General features: G+C 43.4%; 1 protein-coding gene across 2 annotated transcripts in view; it reads right to left on the reverse strand.

Moving 5' to 3' along the window:
* Positions 1-13051, reverse strand: part of IGF2R (insulin like growth factor 2 receptor) — a 115829-nt gene that overhangs the window by 34187 nt on the left and 68591 nt on the right. For both annotated transcript variants that reach the window (XM_070603233.1, XM_070603234.1), the window contains exons 23-29: positions 11314-11484; positions 10566-10709; positions 10311-10486; positions 9937-10024; positions 6638-6853; positions 5740-5870; positions 5366-5463 (exon numbers count right to left, since the gene is read on the reverse strand). In XM_070603233.1, the coding sequence (XP_070459334.1) occupies positions 5366-5463; positions 5740-5870; positions 6638-6853; positions 9937-10024; positions 10311-10486; positions 10566-10709; positions 11314-11484 (1024 nt within the window). The remainder of the gene's footprint in view (positions 1-5365; positions 5464-5739; positions 5871-6637; positions 6854-9936; positions 10025-10310; positions 10487-10565; positions 10710-11313; positions 11485-13051) is intronic.

A 13051-nucleotide genomic window follows, 5' to 3' on the forward strand; every position in this document is an offset into this window, starting at 1 on the left:
TCACAGAAACAGAACAAAGAATTCTAAAATGTATATGGAACAAGAAAAGATTCTGAATAGCCAAAGCAATCCCAAGAAAAAGAAAAAAAAGCTGGAGGCATCACAATCCCTGACTTCAAAATATACTAACTACAAAGCTATAGTAATCAAAACAGCATGGTACTGGCAGAAAAACAGACACACAGATCAATGGAACTGAATTGAAGGCCCAGAAATAAAACCACACATCCATGGACAGCCAATCTTCGACAAAAGAGCCAAGAAAATAAAATGGAGAAAGGAAAGTCTCTTCAATAAATGCTGTTGGGAAAACTGGACAGCCACATGCAAAAGCATCAAGGTAGACCATTATCTTACATCACACACAAAAATTAATTCAAAATGGATTAAAGACTTGAATCTAAAACCTGAAACCATAAAACTCCTAGAAGAAAATGTAGGCATACACTGTTTGACACTGGTCTTAACAGAATCTTTTTGAATACTATGTCTACTCAGCAAGAAAAACAAAAGAAAAAATAAACAAATGGGACTTCATCAAACTAAACAGCTTCTGCAAGGCAAAGGAAATCATATATCTGACAAGAAGCTAATTTCCAAAGTAATATAGAGAACTCATACAACTCAACAACAAAAAAACAAACCTGATCAAACAGTGGGCAGAGGATATGAACAGACATTTTTCCAAAGAAGATATACAGATGGCCAACAGGAACATGAAAAGATGCTCAACATCACTAATTATTAGGGAAATGCAAATCAAAACTACAATGAGATATTACCTTACACCTGTCAGAATGGCTATAATCCGCAAGATGAGAAACAATAAGTGTTCGAAAGAATGTGGAGAAAAGGGAACCCTCATACACTGCTGGTGGGAATGCAAACAGGTGCCTCCACTATGGAAAACAATGTGGAGATATCTCAAAAAATTAAAAACAGAAATACCATACAACCCAGCTATCCCCACCACTGGGTGTTTATCCAAAGAATAGGAAATCAACAATACAAAGACATCTTTGCACCCCTATGTTCATTGCAGCATTATTCACAATAGCCAAGAGGAGGAAGCAACCCAAGTGCCCATTGACTGATGAATGGATACAGATGTGGTATATATATATACAATGGAATACTACTCAGCCATTAAAAAAAAAAAAAGACAAAATCATCCTATTTGCTACAACATGGATGGACCTGGGGGGTATTATGTTAAGTGAAATAAGCCAGACTGAGAAAGACAAACACTGCATGATTTCACTCATATGTGGAAGATAAGCAAACACATGGATAAAGAGAAGGGATTAGTGGTTACCAGAGGGGAAGGGAGTTGGGTGGTGAGCATAAGGGGTAGAGGGGCACGTGTATGATGACGGATAGAAACTAGACTATTGGGGGTGAGCATAATGCACTTTACACAGAGACTGATACATAATAATGTACATCTGAAATTACACAATGTTATAAACTAATATGACCTTAACAAAATAATTGTTTGAAAAAAGAAATTGGCTAAGAGGGTAAATCGTAAATGTTCTCACTACACACAAAAATATGGTAACTATACGAGGTGATGGACAGGTTAATAACTAGCTTGATTGTGGTGATCATTTCACAATGTATAGAGTAAAATATCAAGTAGTACACCTTATATGTACAGTTTTTTGCCAATTAACCTCAATAAAGTTGGCAATATACCGAAGACAAAAAAGTACCAAATAGAACTCCTAGAATGAAAAATACAGTCATGAAAATTAAAAAGGCAACAAATAGTCAAAAAGCAAAGTGAAATCAGCTGATAGGAGAATCAGCAAACTGGAGAATAGATCTAAGGAAATTAAAGAGAATACAGTACAGAAACAGATGAAAAAGATAGGAAAAGACATGGTGGAAAGAATGAGGAGGTGTAAGACATGACTAACAGAAGTTCCTCCAAAAAAAGAGACAACAGGTTAGAGGCAACATTCAAAGATACAATAACCGCAAATATTCCAAAATTCTTAACAGACACACATCTTTAGTTTCAGAAAGCACGAACTTCCAAACAACATAAATAATAATAAAACCACACCTAAAGAAATCATATGAGACTGCAGAACAAACACAAGAAAAAAACAGAGAGAGAGAAAAGGGAGCTTATCTACGAAGGAATGAAAATAAGGCTGGCAGAGGGCAGACTCTCGAACAGCAACACTATGCCCTGGGAGATGATGGATTACCTCCAAAGTGGTGACTAAAAAAATATTAATCTAGAATTCTGTACTCAGGTAGTGAGGATAAAACTAAACCTTTCCAAATAAAGACCAAGATCTTATTCTACAGACTCTCTGTTAGAATTACCAAGCAGTGTTACTCAAAGTGTGGTTTGTACCACAGGACCAGTGAGAAATGACATAAGGAGCCAGACGATAAATCAACGAATTGAGATCCTGGTTCCTTCGGTGACAAGTGTGTGCAAGGTGACGTCACTGGTTTACATTCTGGTACAAGCTCCGGATTATTCCATCAGGGACCGTTGCAAGCACTCTGCAAACCAGCACTATGCATAGCACTGGACTAAACAAAGTACTTAAAGAAGGAGGAAAATTAAGTCAGAAAAAAGGAGTAAGATGCAAAAAGGAAGAGTAAGTCAAGGAAATTAGTAGATTTATTTTTTCTTTTCACAAAACGAAATTTACATAGTCAAGTAACCAATCATGGTTTTAAAAAACTACCATTATGACTTCTTTGAGAGCTAAGAAAACAAGTCAGAACTGAAACACTGGACAACAATCCCACGGAGATGGGGAGAGGGTGTCCAGTAATACCACATGCTACCTTACTTTATTGTTGGAGAGATGGACAGAGTTACTGAGTAACTTTGGCTTTTTGTTAAATCAAGAATGCATGTTTAGGGGCCAGCCCGGGGCCCGAGTGGTTAAGTTCACGTGCTCCGCTTTGGCAGCCAGTTCGGATCCCAGGCATGGACATGGCACCACTTGTCAGGCGATGCTGAGGCAGCGTCCCAGGTAGCACAACTAGAAGGATCTACAACTAGAATATACAACTATGGACTGAGGGCTTCAGGGAGAAGAGGAAGAAAAAAAAGAATGCGTGTTTAAGGCATCCATTAAAAGAAGATGAATTATAATTCAAAGATAACCAGAAGACCAGGCTAAGTGACACAGGATCATGCCATTTCTCTGCAGGGCCAATCACACCACATGATTTTTCAGTAAACGATATTTAGGCAATATTGTAAATGCTGCTAATTATTAGTCTTTAATTCTTTAGGATCACCCTACGAATAAAGTTAGGTAGACCGTTAGAGCTACCAAACAGAATATAAATGTTCTAAACCTTGACAATGTGCAGGCACCGGTCTGCTGACATTAAGGTGGCAGTGGCAAGGAGGAGGAGGAGGATGAGAAGCGGAGGGGGAGGAGAAAAGGGAGGAGAGGGAGAGGAGGGAGACGAGGAGTGGAGCCAGGGAAAGATGGGGGGCAGACGGGAAGGGGAGGATATGGGGAGGGAAGGCAGCATCTGAGGCCTCCAGCTTACACTGCAGAAGTAAAGAGACATTGTCTAAAGCTGATGGAAAAGGAAATAGATCTTGGAGTATAGTATCTAACATCCTACAGGTAGCCATTAGAAAGAATAAAAATGAAACTAACAAAAGTGGGGCAGGGTAGGGGACGGCCTGGTGGTGTAGTGGTTAAGTTTGTGCACTCCCCTTAGGTGGCCCAGGGTTCACAGTTCAGATCCAGACACAGACCTATACACCGCTCATCAAGCCATGCTGTGGCGGTGTCCCACATAAAATGGAGGAAGATTGGCACACATGTTAGCTCAGTGACAATCTTCCTCAGGCAAAAAGAGGAAGAATGGCAACAGATTTTAGCTCAGGGCCAATCTTCCCCACCAAAAAAAAAAAAAAAAAAGTAAAGCAAGATAGAGAGGAGAAGAGCAGACATGAATTACACTTCTCACCTTTTAAGACACAGATCAACAGCTATGATTGGAGCTTGACAAACAGGACAACAGGAGTATACATATCATTTAGAGTCCCAGAAGGGTCCAGAAAGAACCACAAGAAGATATGGTAAAAAGTGGAATGAGGCTGAGGTGAGGACAGGGGTGGGGGAAGCTTACTTCATCTGATACATCTTTGTACTCTCATGAACTTATTACAATGCACATGTATAAGCTTTTAATCAATTTTAATCAATTATTCAATTTTCCTTTGACTTAATTAATTCTACTTTTAAAACAGCATAAAAATATTTTTGGGAAAAAAGCTTTACATACAAAAAAGATCAAAATAATACTCTTTGGAGGGTGCAGAGAAAACAATAATACTACTCCTTGCACACACATATCAGAAAGCTCAAGACGGTCTCAAACGACAGTAACACAATGGCTTGGTAAACTAGGGCTATCTACTCGGAAGAATAGTTCAAACGCATTAGAAATGAGAAGCGAATTTGTTTCATATGAAAATGCTTCTGAAATGTTAACTGGAAAAGGGAACATCACTAAACTTAAGTTCTGATTTAAACTGGCTAAACATGGATGACTAAAATGGATGCATGTCCATATATTACAACTGCAAAAATTACTTGACCTAAATAAAAGGAGATAACACAACAGGCTAGAGACCGGAAGGAAACACGGAAATGACTAAATTTCGCCCCAGGGCAGGATGCTGTAGCTCAGAGATTCTTTTCAAGATGGGTCCTCACACAGCAGAAGTGTCAGCATGTCCCTTAAGTATTGAGAACCGCAGACCCACAGACCCACAATCTCCAGGGACGGGACCCAAGACGTCTATTTTCTAATAGTTCCGACTGTTGACATTCACACACAACAGAAACCACCACATCATCGCAGGAGTGGCCCGCCACCTGACCTCAGGAGCTATGTGAGCGGCAGGGGACAGAGATCAAAAGAGCCAGCGACAGCCACTGAGAAGCTGCAGGTTGGGTGTCAGCCCCTCACGCTCTGACTCCCCAGCCCGTGCATCTCTGCCATCGCCCTCTCTCTGCCTTCTTCATCGTGGTGTCCCCAGACAAGCAGTGTCCGAGGGAGGGGCAGAAGTCAGGTGACACCCTGGACACTCTAGTCCACTTACAGCTGTGAATCATGCAAGGTTTTGTCTTGACTCCGATCACTTTCCCGCATGTATCTTACCGCCAAATAATCACAGTGTCTCAGTTGTGAAGGCTTTGGGAGTTAACCTAATCCGACTCCTCGATTTTAAGGAACTAAGGCTTAGAGAAATCACCTGGCTAATCAAATCCCGGGTCCCCCAGACCAGGAACCATTAAGGCAAAATCGCATGTCTACAATCTTATGTCCACAAGCGTCAACACAGGCATCGACTTACTTGAATGAACATTCGGTGAGGTCGAAAGGCGGGCAGGCATACTGGGTCCGCCACTCAAACAAGTAGGAGCAATCAGAAGTCTCCTTGAGAAACACCGGCTAGAAGAGACGTACGTATAAAATGGGAAACTTCCATTAGTTTATACTTTGAGTTTTAAGGATGAAAATAGTAAAGGATGGTTATGTTCATTAAAATCTACACAGATTAATAAAGTCTCAACATATTTTCTGTAAATAAGGTATTTAAACTAAGTTCACCAGGAGATTTTAAGAGACGCAAGAGCACATGCATCTTAGAAAGACAAAGGCAGCAGCAGGGAGGGGGAGCTCCCCCGAGAGCCACACAGACATCCCTCGGGCTCTGAGCACACTCACGTTCTGTGTGCTGCGGTCGCAGGAGAAGTAGATGGTTGTGGAGCGCTGGTACACCTTATGGCAGGTGTCCCCCCCCGTGTAGTTCATTTTCAACAGCCCGTTCTCGTAAGTCACCTTCTGAGTAAGAAGACCTGTTCAAGAAGACGCTAATCAAACAAGGGTCGGATCAAGAAGTCCCCAGGTCGCCACGCTCATCATAAGAGACGTGTCACATCCCGCACCCTGGATAAACAGTTAGAAGATCAATATGGCTCGCCTACCAGTACTGTGCCACCCACTGCCTGTCACATTACACTACAGAAGAATAACACCCGGCCTCCTCTTGCCCAAGGTGGTGATGTTACAGACTAACCACAGGCATGATGACACGCAGACGGTCCTCAGCCTGATCAGCTAAGAGGATGTCACCTTCTCGACATGGCCCTTGGGCTGCCCATGGACTCACCATGACAGTTCCTTCACCTTCTTATTGAAATGTCCTTCAACTTACTACCTCGCCCAGCTGTTGAGACAGCATGATGACCAACAGCCTGCCCTTTATATGCTTTCCTGGCTAACCCAACACTAAATCCATCCCCTTTGACTCAATTCTAGAAAGTACTATCTCAGAACACCCATTACGGGCTAATTCAGTGTGTCCCAATGTCATCATAAAGAAAAGAAAAACGATCTTAGAATCATTCAGCGGTATTGCTAAATAAGAATGACATAAACTCAAACAACATTCGTCAGTATGTGTTCTATTTAAAAATCAAAATCAGAATCAGCATGAACACGCAGCTTCACCAGAACACAGCGGTCACTCTCTCTATTCAAAGAAGATGTCACCTTTAGCGTAACATCTTAAATACGTAATCCCATTCCTTTGCAACAAGAGTAGAAGGAAAAACTATGGTACCTGCCACTTTCTGAAATCCCTGGGGTCCCCGCTTTTCCTGACACGATGAGATCACCTTGGACCTGTCACCGGTTGAGCAGACATCTGAGGACAGCCTTCCACAGACCCGGAAATAATAGGTGTATTCACCGGCACTCACGATGGTGTCATTAAGGGCAAGAGGCTTCAGGTCAAATAAGTGGCCGTGCCTCGGGTCCTTCACCTCACAGTTGTCTCCTGCAAGAACACACGAGAAGTGAAGGGCAAGTACCACTGCATACTCATTCATGTCTGCAGGCGACAAGTTTTCCAATTTTTAATCAGGTAAGTCCTGTCCTAAAATAGGCATTAAGCATCATTTCCACGTTATCTCGTTTTGTTTACACAGGCACACTTTGTTTCATTGTGCTTTGCAGATACTATTTTTTTTTAACATATTGAAGGTCTGGGGCAACTCCATGTTGAGCAAGTCTATTGGCGCCATTTTCACAACAGCATTTGCTTACTTTGCGCTCTGCGTCACATTTGGGTAATTCCTGCAATATTTCAAACATTTTCATTATTATAATAATTGTTATGGTGACCTGTGACCCGAGATCTTTGATGTTACTATGGCAATTGTTTTACAGTGCCACAAAGCACGCCCATTATCAGACAGCAAACTTAATCAATAAATGTTGTGTGAGTTCTGACTGCTCCACTGACCCTGTCTCTCTCCCTCTCCTTGGGCCTCTGTAGGCCCTGAGACACAACAGTATTGAAATGAGGCCAGTTAATACCCTTAAAATGGCATCTAAGTGTTCACGTGAGAGGAAGAGTCGCACATCTCTCACTTTAAATCCAAAGCTGGAAATGATTCAGCCTCGTGAGGAAGGTATACTGAAAGCCAAGATAAGCCAAAAGCTAGGCCTCTTGTGCCAAATAGTTAGCCAAGTTGCGAATGCAAAGGAGAAGTGCTTGAAGGAAATTAAAAGAGCTACTCCAGTGAACAAAGGAATGATAAGATAGGGAAAAACAGCCTTATTGCTGATGTGGAGAAAGTTTTAGTGTCTGGATAGAAGACCAAACCAGCCACAACACTCCCTTAAACCAAAGCCTATCCCAGAGCCAGGCCCTAACTCTCTTCCATGCTGTGAAGGCTGAGAGAGGGGAGGAAGCTACAGAAGAAAAGCCTGAAGCTGGCAGAGGTTGGTTCATGAGGTTTAAGGAAAGAAGCTGTCTTCATTACATAAAAATGCAAGCTGAAGCACCAAGTGCTGATGGAGAAGCTGCAGCAAATTATCCAGAAGATCCAGCTAAGATCATTAATGAAGGCTAACGACAATCATTAATGACACTAAACAACAGATTTTCAATGGAGATGAAACAGCCTTATTTTAGAAGAAGAAGCCGCCTAGGACTTCCATACTAGAGAGAAGTCAATGCCCAGCTTCAAAGGACAAGCTGACTCTCTTGTTAGGGGCTAACGCAGCTGATGACTTTAAGACGAAGCCAATGCCCATTTACCATTCCAAACATCCTAGGGCCCTTAAGAATTATGCTCAATCTACTCTGCCTGAGCCCTACAAATGGAACAACAAAGCCTGGATGACGGCACATCCGTCTACAACACAGTTTGCTGACTATTTTAAGCCCGCTGTCGAGACCTACCACTCAGGAGAAAAGATGCCTTTCGAAATATTACCGCTCACTGACAACGCACCCGATCACCCAAGAGTTCTGATAGAGAGGTACAATGAGATGAACATTGTTCTCGTGCCAGCTAACACAACATCCATTCTGCAGTCCATGGATCAAAGAGTAATTTTGACTTTCAAGTCTTATTATTTAAGAAATATATTTCAGGGGCCGGCCCCGTGGCCGAGTGGTTAAGTTCACATGTTCCGCCTTCGGTGGCCCAGGGTTTCTCCAGTTCAGATCCTGGGCATGGACATCGCACCGCTCATCAGGTCACACTGAGGCGGCGTCCCACATGCCACAACTAGAAGGACCCACAACTAAAAATACACAACTGTGTACCAGGGGGCTTTGGGAGAAAAAGGAAAAATAAAATCTTTAAAAAAAAAAAAAGAAATACATTTCATAAGGCTATATATAGTTGCCATAGACAGTGATTCCTCTCATGGATCTGGGCAAAGTCAACTGAAAACCTGGAAAGGATTCAGCATTCTAGATGCCATTAAGAACATTCAAGATTCATGGGAAGAGGTCAAAATAGCAACTTTGGAAGAAGTTGATTCCAACGTTCATGAATGATTTTAAGGGGTCCAAGATTTTAAGGAGGAAATCATTGCAGATGTGGTGGAAATGGTAAGAGAACTAGATTAGAGGTAGGGCCCGAAGATGTGACTGAATTGCTCCAATCTCATGATAAAACTTTAACAGGTGAGGAGTTGCTTCTTATAGACAAGCAAAGAAAGTGGTTTCTTGAGCTGGAATCTACTCCTGAGGAAGATGCTGTGAAGACTATTGAAATGACAGCAAAGGATTTAGACTGTCACATAAACTTAGCTGATAAAGCATCGGCAGCAAACCTGAAGGACGGACTCCAGTTTCGAAGGACGTTCTCCTGTGGATAAAACGCTATCAAACAGCATCACAGGCTACAGAGAAATCGCTCGTGAAAGGAAGAGTCAACCCACGCGGCAAACTTCACTGTTGGCTTATTTTTAGCAATTTCCACAGCCACCCCACCTTCAGCACCCACCACCCTGCTCAGTCAGCAGCCATCAACATCAAGGCAGGACCCTCCCCCAGCAAAAAGATTACAACTTGCTGAAGGCTCAGACGATAGTTAGCATTTTTTAGCAATATTTTTTAATTCAGGTATGTATGTCGTTTTTTAGACAAAATGTTATTGCACACTTTATAAGAGACTAAAGTACAAACCTAACTTTTATACGTACTGGGAAACCAAAAAGATTCACGTGACTCGCTTTAGTGAGTTGGCCTGGAACCAAGCCCTCAATATCTCTGCGGTATGCTTATATACGTAACACAAATTGCCTGGGAAACAGGTTTCTAGAAAAGCTAGGTCACAGGATAAAGAGCTGCTTAATCAAACAAAACAAAATCCCATGTGAACGTTTTCAAGTGTGAGAAGCCAATAATCTAGCAATCCAGGCACATGAGGAAAATGTTATGGGTAGAGTTGGCAATGTAGTGGAGTATCAAAACTCAAGGATAAGAAGTCATCCACCCACTAACAGGCAGTTCCTGATCTCACATGTGGCCATTATTACAGGATTTCGCATCTAAGATGTGGTTTAGGATGGCTGCCACTTCACCCGTTTACATCCATTCATGAGCTGGGCCCTCACCTTCCGCTCTGACAACGGGGCAGGCTTCCACCGTTCTCCAGACAAACACATACTCGCAGTCATCCTGAAGCTGAAATGTTGGTGATCCCTATAACAGAAATCAATAGCTTATGTTGTCATTTATTAAAAAAAAAAAAAAATCGGTCAAAAGATAGCCACAATTAATAGTCAACTTTTAACCTCCATGAGAAGTTATAAATCTTATTAAACGTGTAAGACCCTGGGGAAATAGCACATTCCAGTCAAACTCTAGTGAAGGCCAAACCCCCATGAAAACACAGGCAAGTTTTAAATTAGAAGATGCAGAGACTAAAGGGACATGGGAGACAGAAGGACTGACAGACAAGACACTCGGGGTGCACAGGAACACACACCGATATCTGAGCACACTCGAGCGTTATCCTGGTGGAGAAGCGCTGGTTTCCACACTGGTCACCGTTGACGTAGACGATGCTCAGGGACCCATTAGCTGCGGCCTGAGGACTGATCTGCACCACACCCAGGTTCAAGTTCTTGTCTTCTGACAGTAAGCAAGAGCCCACTGCAGGGCCTGAAAGAGGCAGGAAATTCTTTGAGGTGGGGGTGGAAGGGAAGGCAGACAGAACTTGAGTTGAATGCTCTCAACTCACCATGGCACCCAGGAATATAAGGGAGAGGATTGCAGACACTCAAATAGAAAGTTCTCTTTTTGCCATCAGCCGAGGTATCAACAGCAGTCCAGGGCTTCCTGACTTTGCTTAAGCCACTCAGATCATACTCGTTTCCAGCGAGGTCTGAAAAACAACAGAAACATGCTGGATACCCCTGCTTTCTTGTTAGCTTTGGGGCACCACCTTTCAACCCTGATTGGAACGCTGATGATGCACAAAGTTGACCCTCATAATGAAGAAATAAGGAGATTCACAGGAAGCTGACAGCCTTTTCCTATAGAAACATACACTCGCTCTGATCCTCGAAACAGCCCTTCACAATGATGTACCATTGATGTGGACGTCCAGGATCAACCCACAGAGGATGAGTGGTCCTGGGGCACTGTTCAGCATCTGGGATACACCTTAGAGCTTTAACATCTTTTTCTCTTTTCTATCCTCAAAGAAGCAGCTCTAACAGTGTGTATTTGATTTTCCCCCCCAGGTTTTCTTCTCTTCTTCTTAAGCAGCTTCTGATTCCCAAATATAGCTTTAAACTGTTAATTATATACCCAGATTCAAGAGAAACATAACAACTCTAGGGCATCATTCAAAGAAAATATGTAACACAAAGGTCATGCTGTCTGTAAAATAAAACATACACACCCCACCCATACACTCACACACACGTACATAGACACTCACGCACACACACTAGCCTCTTAACTCCTTTTCCTCTTGGCCTTACCCGTGACTTGGCAATCCACCGGAGAAGGTACGCAGGCCAATGCAGTTTCAAACTCAAAGAAAGTGTTCCGGATCCTCAGGCCAGAGTCAATGTCTTGATGCAGGAATTTGGGGAATCCCGGGTAAATATCATCATTGCAAATGAAGCGGATGATGAATGCATCAACACTCCCTGGGGAACAAGGCCAGCTCTTAACAAACGCAGCAATCACAGCACAGTGCACCCTATAGCACAGCTCAGCTCCCCACGTAACCACGTGCTCCCCACCCCCCCGCAGAGAAGCCTCACGCCACCCTCTAAACCAGCGACGTCCAGAGCTGAGTCTGCTTCAAGGTATCTGATTGGAGCTACAAAGTGGCCACGTTCGTTGCAACAGTGGCCCGCACACAATGATGGGTTTACACCGTGAACCTAAGGTCTCAGCATTCTTACATGCAGAAAACATGCAAATGCAACATCTGTGTATCAGCTCCAATATTAGAAAACAATGTAACTCTCCTTTTAGGTTTATTCAACCGTATTTGCTAAAGTCCCGCTACACACAGGAGTGAAAGAAACAGAAGAAAACCCTCGCCCTCCTGAGAGCTGACGTTCCAGTCCAGCTGCCCCGACAGTAAGCAAATTAAAGGCACAGTCTGTGGCATGCCAAGTGGCACAAAGCTAATGAAAGAAAATGCAGCAGCGACAGGGCCTGAGAACCCCAAGGTGGGGATGAGTTGTGATGAGTTTAAATGCGGTGGCCGGGCTCACTAAGAAGGGGACACTTGCGCCAATACCTGACAAAAGAGAAGAATGCGCCTCAATGGTTTCAGAAACAGGAGGTCAGCGGGACTGAGCGAGAGAGTGGTGGGTAATGCCATCAGAGAGAAGTGGCAGGTGTCCCGCAGCCACCGTGAGGGGCACTGGCTTCTACTCTGGTGGCACGTGGCGCCCTAGAGGGTCTGAGCTGGGAGTAATGTGACCTAACACTGAAAACATCACTGACTGCTGTGCTGAACACAGACCACTTGGGGGGGCTCCGGGGTGGGAGGCGAGGGCAAAAGCGGGACAACCAACGAGGAGGCTCCTTCAGCAAAGGGGACCACGGTGGTGTGCGGGGCCAGAGGCTGCACTGAGTGAAGAACCCTGTGGTCATCAACGCATTTACTCCCACAATAGTCCATGGAGGCGGCAGGTCACGGCACCGTCCCCGTTTAATTCAGGAGAAAACTGAAGCAGAGAAAAGTTAAATAACAAGCCTAGGGCAACACAGCTTTAAGAGGTGGTTATATAAATGTGCTGAGCCCCCCAGAGCACTGGGGCCTGGGTTCTAACCCAGCAGTGGATAAATGTTAGCAGTCGTTAGCCACCCGGCCACAGCGGTAACCCTGTAAGAGATGGAGGATTATTTTCCAAATTAGAACGAGAAAAAGAAATCATATATAAATGCCTAATCTACCTCATTTTAAAACAGTGCTCTGAAACTAGAGAGCAAAAGAATTATTAAAATGAAGCATGCTGCTTTTTGGATACTGAATGAGCGCTCACTCTACGACCAAGAGTTGAAGAACTGTCTCTCTGTAAAGCAAAAGACCACCATCACCCAGCTCTAGGGAAAAGTCCTCCTTTAACCAACTGAAATTCCTCCCCGTAACCTCCGTCTTTGGTCCAAACCCTCACCAACAAATGATGCAGAACAAGCCTAACTCCTTTTCTAAAGGACAACCCATCCCAGATCTGACAGCAGCCCCGAGACCCA

Source organism: Equus przewalskii, chromosome 32 (assembly GCF_037783145.1).
Source record: "Equus przewalskii isolate Varuska chromosome 32, EquPr2, whole genome shotgun sequence".
NCBI classification, from domain to species: domain Eukaryota; kingdom Metazoa; phylum Chordata; class Mammalia; order Perissodactyla; family Equidae; genus Equus; species Equus przewalskii.